This window comes from Muntiacus reevesi, chromosome 19 (genome assembly GCF_963930625.1).
Source record: "Muntiacus reevesi chromosome 19, mMunRee1.1, whole genome shotgun sequence".
Classification (NCBI taxonomy): domain Eukaryota; kingdom Metazoa; phylum Chordata; class Mammalia; order Artiodactyla; family Cervidae; genus Muntiacus; species Muntiacus reevesi.
The window spans coordinates 31837769-31848758 of record NC_089267.1 but is presented as its reverse complement, the minus strand read 5'-3'; the positions used below and the strand labels follow the sequence as shown (position 1 = coordinate 31848758).

At 37.3% G+C, this 10990-nt stretch overlaps 1 protein-coding gene across 1 annotated transcript in view; it reads left to right on the top strand.

The window, feature by feature from the left end:
* The first annotated feature begins 1083 nt into the window (after nucleotides 1-1083).
* The window catches only part of RFX6 (regulatory factor X6), a 50123-nt gene continuing 40216 nt past the window's right edge, over nucleotides 1084-10990 (top strand). Inside the window, exons 1-4 of the mRNA XM_065911732.1 lie at nucleotides 1084-1306; nucleotides 1569-1725; nucleotides 4485-4608; nucleotides 6327-6388. Of these exons, the coding sequence (XP_065767804.1) occupies nucleotides 1084-1306; nucleotides 1569-1725; nucleotides 4485-4608; nucleotides 6327-6388 (566 nt within the window). The remainder of the gene's footprint in view (nucleotides 1307-1568; nucleotides 1726-4484; nucleotides 4609-6326; nucleotides 6389-10990) is intronic.

Genomic DNA, 10990 nt, shown 5'->3' with positions numbered 1-10990 from the left:
ATATCTGCTCTCTCTGGAGACCGCCAAACATATAGAGAGTAAGCACAGGGCAATATCTGTCAAAAGAACAGAAGATGGAAGGAAGGAACGATTCTGTGCCAATGGGGCAACACAGAGCCCAAGTTTACTGATTTCTTCTTAAAGAGAGAACAAGATATTTTCTCCCATACACGACTATCTCGGCATTTTAGATTGGAAATGAAAAGTGGCAACTTCATTTTTTCATTTCCGCAAACGTCCACTGCACTACTACCAGGTATGAGGGGTGAGGAATCGTCAGGGACGAGTTTATATTACAAAATATGTAGAGAGTGGATGCATCTTTTCCTCTAAGCTCAAAGCCAGAGTCCCAGAGGGCAGAGAGGCAGGCATTCTGCGCTGGGGAGCAAGGCGGTCTTCCCACTTGTGGGACGAGATGGCGTCTGTCCGGGTCACTGGGAAGACCCCTGACCACCCCCCAGCCCCCACCGCCCAGGATTACCCTGGGAATAAATCTACCCAGACCATGCTATGCAAAGACCGAGCGGTGCTCTGGGGTCCCCCTCTTCTGGCCCGGGCGTGCAGATTCGGGGCTGTCCCCGGAAGCATCCTTGATGTCACCCGAGCGTTGAGGTGGGGAGAGTTGCTTCTCCCCTCCCTCGCCCCCCCCAGCCCCACCCCGAGCTGACAGTGTCGCTTTCTTGGTTCTTTGGAGAGCTTTGGGTGTGGAAAAGTGTCCTCGGTCCCAGCTCAAGATGGGAGAAGAGGAAGCAGGGGAAAGGAGATGTGGGGAAAGGGACTTCATTGCTCAGGCTTGACTCGCGCAGGTGAGGAAGTGAGTTCTGTGCAGAGCATCTGTCAGGATGGCAGACAGGTGGAGACAGGCAGTCCCGCCTCGGCCCACCCGGTTCCCCGGGCGGTCGGAGCTGTACCTGTGCCGGGCCTTTCTTCTCCGCGACGTCCGGGGGATCCCGAGCCGCGGCCTCCGCCTCCGCCCCAGCGGCCCCGGCTCCCCAGCCCCGCCCCGCCCCGCCCCGCCCCGGCCTCCCGGCTCCGCGGGGCGCCGGTCGAGCGGCGGGTGCCCGAGCCTCGGCGGCCAGAAGGATGGCCAAGGTCCCGGAGCTGGAAGATGCCTTCTTGCAGGCGCAGGCTTCTCCCCCGGTTTCCCCCGAAGTCCAGGAGGAGTGCTGCGTGCAGCTCCTGGGCAAGGGTTTGCTGGTTTACCCCGAAGAAAGGGTGTACCTGGCGGCCGGAGCGCAGCCGGGGCGCGCGCCGGGCAGCGGGGAGAAAGCGGACGACCCGGAGCTGCCCGGGGGAGTTAAAGCCGGTGAGTGCTCTGCCCTCCCGGGACGTGACTGGGACTCGGATATGGTTCTAAAAGGGCCTCCAATAATAAAGATAAACACATCGCAACCGTACATGTGTTTCCCCTAGGACAATGCTGGTCAAATAGAAATTAAGTCTAAGGGATTTTGTGTAACTCTCCGAACCCCCATAGACCACCCCGTTTGACGCCGAGATACATTTAGGGGCTAATTAATTGATGTTATATTCTGGTTTTCTTTATCATCTTTTCAACTGGCAATCAGAAATGCATTTAAGCAATGGTAACTTTTCCTCCGAAGAAGAGGATGCGGATAATCCAGACAGCAAAACCAAAGCAGCCGATCCACATCTCTCACAGAAGAAAACCATCACACAGATTATGAAGGATAAAAAGAAGCAGACCCAGCTCACTCTGCAGTGGTAAGGCTCGCTCAAGGGTGCCTGTAACACCTGTTGAGTTTTTAAAGTCAGTATATTCAGATTCTTTGCTTTTCTCCATTTGGTTCTCTCTCAAACTTTCTGGGAGGAGTTTAAAAGATCAATTAGAAATTCATCCAAAAATTGTTTTCACTGGATGTTTGGTATAGAGACATATTCTGGTACGGGTAAAAAATGATCTGCAATGTAAATAAAACCATCACTTTATTCATTATTGGCTAATTTCTTTGTAATTTTGTAATTTCTTTGTTGTAGTTTCATTATTGTAATTTCTTTGAAAGTAAGCAATAATGAATTTTTTATGACTTACTTGTTTAACATGCAATCAACTCAACCCTTATATATTTGTTATTTGGTAATTTTATGTTTATAAAACATGATTCTTAAAAATAACTCTAAAAGAGGAAGGATCTTAACATTACCTTTTACCCTAGAGTGCAAATTCAAAATTGTGTATCAATTGTGTATCAATTCAGTCATAAGATGAAATATGTTTGAACTAGAAGACATAGATCAATCAGTTAAAATGGTGCTATTAACTTAAATATTCAACTATTTTATAGTAGCTTTTATATATGATTTACTACAGTGAAATATCACTAATTAGATTTTGTGGAAAATCTTTTAAAATCAAGAGTTTATCAGTAGGCTCTCTAAATAAAGATCCTACAGAAACTTTTATAATATTGTTTCAAAAGGAAGAGGAATCTAAGGTAAAAACATAATATTAAACTTCCCTATGTAGGGTAAAGAACTTTCCTCCCAAATTCCAAATAGGATGCAAATAAGTAAAAATGTCTATTTGTTGATAAGTTAACACAATCTGTTTATATGTAAAATGTGATCTAAATCTTAGAAAAATACAATAGAAAAAACATTATCTTTATAAAAACTAGCACATTTTATTTCATTTAAACAATGAATTACAATTTGCATATAATAAATGTTTGTGATTGTGTCCTTCATTCTTCCAAACATTTGAAATATAGCCTTAATATCCTTCTAAATTTATGGCTTATCTATTGAAGTTGATATCTCATTTATTAGTTAAGAATATACTAGAGCAGTAAATAATTGAGCTAATAATCTTAAATATTTAGGAAGCAGCTATTTTCTTTAGGATAATTGGAGCAAAAAGGTTTTGACTTCGGATATATTATGAAGGCTTTTTGAATGATCACTTCCATTCAATTTGAGTGAATGGAAACAAACTTGGGTTTTTATTTTATAAATATAAATACATTACAATTAAAGAAAAAAGTCATATCCAAAATAAAGATTGTATTTATGTCTAGGATTAGTCAGTATTTTGAAGACAAAAACAATGCCAACAATATCAATATAGCCAGGTGAAACAGTGGACATTATATGTGTCATTTAAATATAGTTTAAATAGTTGAATATTTCTCAGTAATTTTCATATTTTTTGAGACTATAAAATATCCTCATTTTTGTTTGAACTTTCCACACTCTCACCCCCTCCCAAAGAGATGCATAGTTTTAAAAAAACCTATGTGAGTTATTTACCTTTTGATAATTTTCCCTTACAATTACAGATTATAGTGGGGATGTTAAAAATTAGAATTAAAAATTAAAGTGAAAAAATCTGCCTGAGTAGCTTCAATTATCACTGTCAACTAGGTGTTTGGTTTTATGTATGCAAATTTTACTGGGATTTCCATCTTTTTATGACAAAGGAAAAAAAGAACCAAATCCCAGGAAACACATCCTGTAGCTTTTATCTCACACACCTTGGGAACATGTTAAATCAGAGATCTTGAAAAGTTTCACTCAATTTTAACCTGAATGTATATTCTATATTGTGTTGCTCTTGTATAGTAGTAATTATGATTTTAGTGTACATAAAAAGAATGTAAGTAAATTTTAGCCATTATCATCTCCTGTAAGGGTAGAAGAATTGAAAGTAGAATCCACAAGTTCTGATTTCTTGATTGCTGTTCAGGTATTTGTAACACTTAAATATATGTTATTACATTTATATAAATTGTGTGCAATTGCAATTGCTGGTATCCAAATTAAATGGAATTATTTCTAAATTTCCAAAGATTATATGATTATGTTTATGATATAGAACCGAATTTAGTGTCATATTTGGAGGCATCTACAGAGAATAACATTATGTCTCGTGAGTACAGGACCTTTTAGGTAATTATAAGTACTGATTACAGCAAAAAAGGGTAGAGATAGAAATAAATCAGTACTACTTCAAACTTAAAGTTAATTTATGCTTATGTATTTTGCAAATAAATGTGTCACCATACTTCCCTAACTATTCAATGTTCAGAACTACGTTGTGAGTGAAAGGAAGAGATTGTAGGCATTCACCAACCTGAAGCCTCTCGAGAATGTTATTTTAAAAAACCATCACCTTCAATTTCACTATTCATATTTGGTTATCACACAGCAAAGCATGATGAACAGTGAAGATTTACTCAGAAGTACGGCATATTCAGGCACGTGGACCAGGCAGAAGTGATTTTGTCCTGGCCATGGTGTTTTAACTGCACTAATAGGTGTTTGTTGAGGTTCTTGCTCTTCTAACTTTAATCCTTGTGATTGTGCTTTTAATATTATCCAGAATAAAAGAAGTCTACTTATGTCTGGTCGTGAACTCATTTATATAGAGTCTGTGTTCAAAAGGAACACTAAAACAATGTGAGGGGGGAAGGAAGGAAGAAATAAAGAAAAGGCTTGAACTAATTCTTTGCCCTTTTTCTTAGGCTTGAAGAGAATTACATTGTATGTGAAGGAGTTTGCTTACCACGGTGCATCCTTTATGCACACTATCTAGATTTCTGCAGGAAAGAGCAGCTGGAGCCAGCCTGCGCAGCCACCTTTGGAAAGGTAAATACCACATTTTGGCTATACTACCTTACAACTAAAGTCATGTGAGGCAGGCAGTAGGAAACAAACTTAACTGTTCAAGTTTTCATACAGAATAGTAAGAAATCTGTTTTGTAAATGAAATCTCTTAAGGACTGCATTTGCAACTACTATATGTTTAATGTAGATTTTACCTACTGTTTGTTTTACCTTGAACTGTAATTCTATATGTTTTAAATATTAGAACCCTGGCTATCAGAAGTTTTAATGTGACCTTAAAAGAAGCTCCAATTGAAGCTCCATTCCCTTCAGAGGGATACTTTGAAAAGAATGGTATGGCCTGTACTGAGAAGCAAAACTAAGTGGAAATGACAAGTATCTTGTTAATATAATTGGTGATTGCATTTATTCTATTTCATAAACAGTTCTCTTAATTCTCCATTTGCTCTTAAGTATATTTACACCCCAGACTCCCAAAGTGTTGTGATGGGATTGGTTAAATTTCTCTCCTTTAAAAATATTCCTTTTTACTAAACCTGTGTGGTTAGGATGGGAATCTCTATAACTGAATGCTTCTGTATTTACATACATGGGTCTCATTTTAAGAATTGGGAAACAGTTTCTGTCTCTTGAGAAAGTCTTGTTTTTTGAGATTCTTGTCCTGCTCTATTGTCTCAGATATCCCAGAAAAATCGAAAGTTTAGATCTCAGCTATTACATCTCTTAGCAACTGAAATCCAACTTCTAGCCTGTAGAGGGACTCATTGTATTAGAAAATAATGATGACTATGGTCTGCTTCTCATTTTTTTTTAATAAAATAATTTGTGAATTTATTTTGAAAACTTATCTGTTTACAGCAACAGTGTGATGAGGGCATGGTAATCCAGTGATTTTGGTTCCTGCCTAGACTCTAATTTGTTGGGAGACCTGAAAAGCACTTAACGTCCTCAAAACTCAGTTCACTCATTCTATAAAATGAGGAGGTTGCATAAGACGACTTCTAATATCCATTTTAGCTATAATATTTTACTAGGCCTCCTTATGATAGTAATTCTTAACTGTTTGGGGAGCCATGAAACACTGAGGATATGATAAAAACTATAGAACCAGTCCTCAAGAAATTGACGCATATTAATGCATAAAGTTTGCCATGGAGTCTTTAGAAGATCATGTCTGGATCTCCTAAGATTCAGGTTAAAACCACTGTTTTTATGTAGGCAAGATTTTTGTTCATTATTCAAGCGCTAATTTTTAGCCAGTTTAGAGAAAAAGAATTTAAAACACTAAAATTTGAAACCACAGAAAAGAAAAATTTTAAAACACTGCTGTGGAGATCTTGTAAGACAAAGAAAATTTCCATGTCCTTTCAGAGCTGGAGATAGATATTTAATTTGGGTAAATCTCTGCAAAGAATTACTATAAAGAAACCCAAATCTTCCCACAAAGTATATAGATAAAGTAATAATTGATCTAGTAGTAACATCAAGCAAGAGCACATATTGGTATAATCTGCTTTGGAAATTGAGAAAAGGGCAATGGAACAATATCATAAAAAAAAAAATACCCCTCTCCCTGTGCAGATGTGTCATTATGTATCAATATGTGTATGACATTATTTTTTCCAGACTAAATATTTACTCAAAGCTCAACATTTGTTTTCTAGAATTAATTGATCATGAGAGGCTTGCCATAGAACCATACACCTCCTAAAAACTAAAGTAATTGACTTTCTTTTCAGACAATTCGTCAGAAATTTCCCCTCTTGACAACTCGGCGGCTTGGAACAAGAGGCCATTCAAAGTAAGGCACATGAATGGGCATATTTCAGATCTGTACAACATGGTACCTTATACATGAGGACTAGCACAGAGTGAAACAAGGATTGTCTTTATTGGTGAATAGAACGAGGTATTCTCTTCTTGATAAAGCAGAGAACTGCTTTACTAACTATTAAGACCTAAAAAGAAAAAAAATTAAATGGATTTTACAATAATGTTTAAAAGCTAAATTTATGCAGAGAAATCATTTTTTTCTGTTGAAATAATCTTTTTTCTTTATTTTACATTATTTATTTGTTTTTGGCGGTACAGGATCTTGTTGCTGCTTGGGCTCTTCTCTAGTTTCAGCGAGTGGGGCTGTGCTAGTTGTGATGCACAGGCTTCTCGTGGCGGTGGGCTCACTTGTTCTGAGCACAGACTCTAGGGCGCGCAGGCTTCAGTAGTTGTGGCTCCCGGGCTCTAAAGCACAGACTCAGTAGTTACAGTGCATAGGCCGTTGCTCCATGTCATGTGGGATCTTCCCAGACCAGGAATCGAACTTGTGTCTCCTGCGTTGGCAGGCGGACTCTATACCACTGAGCCACCAGGGAAGTCCTCTGGTGGAATAACCTAAATGAATCATTTTTATAACCTTAAAGCCACGGCTGAAGTTACCAGCATCATGAAAAGGAAATGCAAATGGATACCTAAGTGACCGGGTGGAATCCACACACTTCCAAAGAGCAGGAAGGGCAGGGAGGGTTTGAACACGGTCCAGGTTCTTCCTCTGGTTTTCTTTCCCAGATAATAATTTCTTTATATCACCCTCTTTTCCATTCAAAACAAATGACAGGCACGAATGACTCAATGGAAATAAAAATATAAAATAAACAGTCACGTTTTCTCTCTGTTGATAACGTTAGCTTTTACTTGTCTCTTGGGACAATCTCTGCGGAATCTTCAGTTACAGGTTCCTGTTCATCCGTTATTTCTTTTGCCCACCATTTTTTTAGTTTTTCCTTTCCTAATGTCTACAGACATATTCAGATCTCTTCTGTGTTGATAAAAATAAAATTATCTCAAACCTGCTATAATCTTCAATATTGCTGTTATTTTTCTTCTCTGCTATTTCTTGAGAGTAGCTATCTGTTCAGTTACCTTACCACTGATCACATACCTCTGTCTCGTCCATTTCTTTACCTGGGCAAAAATTCAATGGCCCATTTTTACTGTTACTGATCTTCCTAGGCACCTGTCTAGAGTTTGAATCCACTGATAATGTACTCTTAAAATAAATAAATGCATAAAGCTTCCGCTATGGTTTTTCTTTCAGACCGCTATCAAGTCTTTTTCCCCCTTCTGCTGCTTGTTTTCCAGTTTATCCAGTGTCTCTTTCTGCCCTAACATCTAGTCGAGCATTGTCCAAAAAAATATAATGCAACCACATATTTAATTCAAAATTTTCTAGTAGCCACATTGAAAAAGTAAGATGAGACAGATGAGATTGATTTTAATATGTTTTATTTAAGCCAACATATCCAAAACATGATAATTTAACCATATAAAAAATAAAATTATTGATGAGATATTTTATATTCTTTATTTCCTACCAGTATTTGAGATCCCATGTGCATTTTATAGCTACATTACATAGTAATTCAGACTAGTCACATTTCAGATGACTCGGTATACACATGTGATTTGTGGCTATTCTATTGGCTAGGTCAGTCTTAGTCATTTGCCAAAAAAATTGATCCTATTTTATTATGAATTCTCTTGAATCTGTGTCTCTCTCCATTCATACTTTCAAAACCTGACCTTCACCCTGTGTTTCTAGTCTGTTCAATATAGTTCTCATCTTGACCTTGTGAAGTTCAGATTCAATCTTTTCTCTGTCATCCTCAGACACTTCCACCTGCTCATGACAAACTTTCTAACCTTGACATTAAAGGTCCATTATGATTTAGTGCCAAACCATTTTCTTACCTTATTATCTGCGACTCACTTTTCAGCATGCACCTGTGCTCTCACCAATTTATCGATCAGTTAGTTCTCTTTGCTTCCCTCTCAACTGCCACTGTTTTGTTCATGCTGTCTTCCTCCATGGAAGATCTTTTCCCTAGAAGGGAGTTAAACCCTATTCATTTAAAAGAATGTCTCCTGAACTTCCTCTTCTTTTGAGTCTTTTCTTTGCCTCTTGACATTTTGTAGGCTTTTTCTTTGCACCCTCATAGCAGTTTTTGATATCTATCCTAGTGGGAAATTAACTATCTCCTCCTTTCAAAAGATAGTGTTTTGAGGATAGAGACTTTGTCTCACCCATTCTTGTATTCTTTCTGTGGTCTGCTATATAATAGGTTGGACTACCCTGGTGAAAGTGAAGTTGCTCAGTCATATCTGACTCTTTGCAACCCCATGGACTATACAGTCCGTGGAATTCTCCAGGCCAGAATACTGGAATTGCTAGTGTTCTCCTTCTCCAGGGGATCTTCCCAAGCCAGGGATTGAACCCAGATCTTCCGCATCGCAGTGGGATTCCTTACCAGCTGAGCCACAAGGGAAGCCCAGGACTTCCATGGTGGATTGGTGGTAAAGAGTCCGCTGGCCAATGCAAGAGATGTGAGTTCAGTCCCTGGGTCGGGAAGACCCCTTGGAGAAGGAAATGGTGACCCACTTGAGTATTCTTTCCTGGGAAATCCCATGGACAGAGGAGTCTGGTGGGCTACAGTTCAAGGGGTAGCAGAAGAGTCGAACACAACAACAAAACAAAACAAAAGCAATATAATAGGTTATCAATTAATAGCTATTTCATTGATTCCTGTTAATGTTAATAGTATTGTGACCTGAGAAATGAAATGCCAGATTTAAAAAGACAAAATTGGCTCGTTCCTTCTAACCAAATCAGCTTTTTTCAAAGTTGAATCAGTTTAAGTAGCTAATTTCTACTGAATTTGATTCCTGCTGGACTGTGTAGGGTGATAAAAGGTTAAATAGTGTTAGAGGTAATAGACAGTGGAAAAAGAGGCTAAGCAATGCAGAGAAATCCTCTTCATGGGGTCTACAAGAGGACAAGCAGGCAGGCTGCAGAGAAAGTCAATTAATCCCAGAAGGAGCCTTTAGGATTAGGGATGAATCATTAACCTTGTCCATTGTGACAGTGAGGCTCCAGTGTCTAGGTTTATGTTGTAACAATATGTAGTGACTTCAGGGAGTTTGTTTGGTATCTAACAGCTGATGCCCAAGAGCATAGCATTAACAATTTGAATTTGTTCCTACTTTGCTGATATGCCATTTGCTTTTTATAAATTGCATATTATACTTCTGGTATTTGATATCGTGGGGACATTTTTTTCTATGTATCAGCTAAGTATGTTGAAAGATATGACAAGCTGTAGAGTTCGTGTATTTTGTCATTGTTCATATTTTGATGTAATTATTCTTAGTGAAATGATTTTCCCGACTCTTTTCATTTCCAAGAAATACTCTTAGACTTTTTTTTTTACTCTTAGAAGTTAATATATCAAGAGGTAGAGTCACCTAGTGTTTAGGGATATGAGGTTTAAAGTTGAACAAATCTGAGCTTTAATCCCATATTCCCATATATACCTGGCTGAGTTGTTCAGCTTTTCATCAAGAAATTGGCTATGCCATTAGCTATTAGATTTGGTGTGAGTATTAAATGAAAAAAGTATAGAAATGAATGGAGACATGAATATGCTTTCAACCTCACTATCCTTAATAGTAATATGAAATTAATAATATATTATTCACAGTGCATCCAAAAATCAGCAATGCAATTAAAAGTTATTACTTATCGAGCCCCACACACACATGCACACATACACACTCACTCTCTAATCTTTACAATGACAATACAAGATTGGAATTACTGTGTTTTACAAAGGAGAAAACTGCAGTTCAAAGATCACTGACTTGCCCAAGGCCGTACAGATACTATAAAATAACAATGCTGGCATTTAAATCAAGGTTTATTTGGCTCTAAAGTTTGTGCCTTAACAACTGATAAAATTTCTTCTTTCCAATATGTCATATCAAAAAGTTGTTTAATTGAACTTTTGAGTTTTGGGGGTATATATTTATTTTTTCTGATATAGCAGTTGTAAATGTTTGTTAATATATTAGACTTTTCTTCAAAGAGCTAACAACATTTCTCAAGCATCAATCATAAGGCATTTAAAATTATTTTATATTTATTTAGAGATATTTTTGTTTTCTATAAAAGCAAGTTTGTAGCAGTTTTATGTTCTGCTTTGAATTTTTGTCCAAAATTTCTCTATGTTGGCATATTATCTTTATAATCATTATTTCTACTGGCTGTTTAATATTTCAAAAATTTTCATTTTATGAAAAATATTTGTATGTGTTTGGAAATGTGAAAAATTGATGAAACAAATATAAATGAAGAAGTGAGCATGTTTTGGAGAAAGAAGATTTATAATTTCTCCCAGTTTTACTAGTAATTTGGAAAACTTTTTGTTGTCATTTTTATAATAGTGGCCAGAATGTACCATCACTAAATGTCTACTAAATTATTTCTAATATATTAATAAATTTAGTATTAATTTATTTATAAGTAAATAAATAATAAACACAATCCTCCATCCTTCCATTCACTCTCACCATC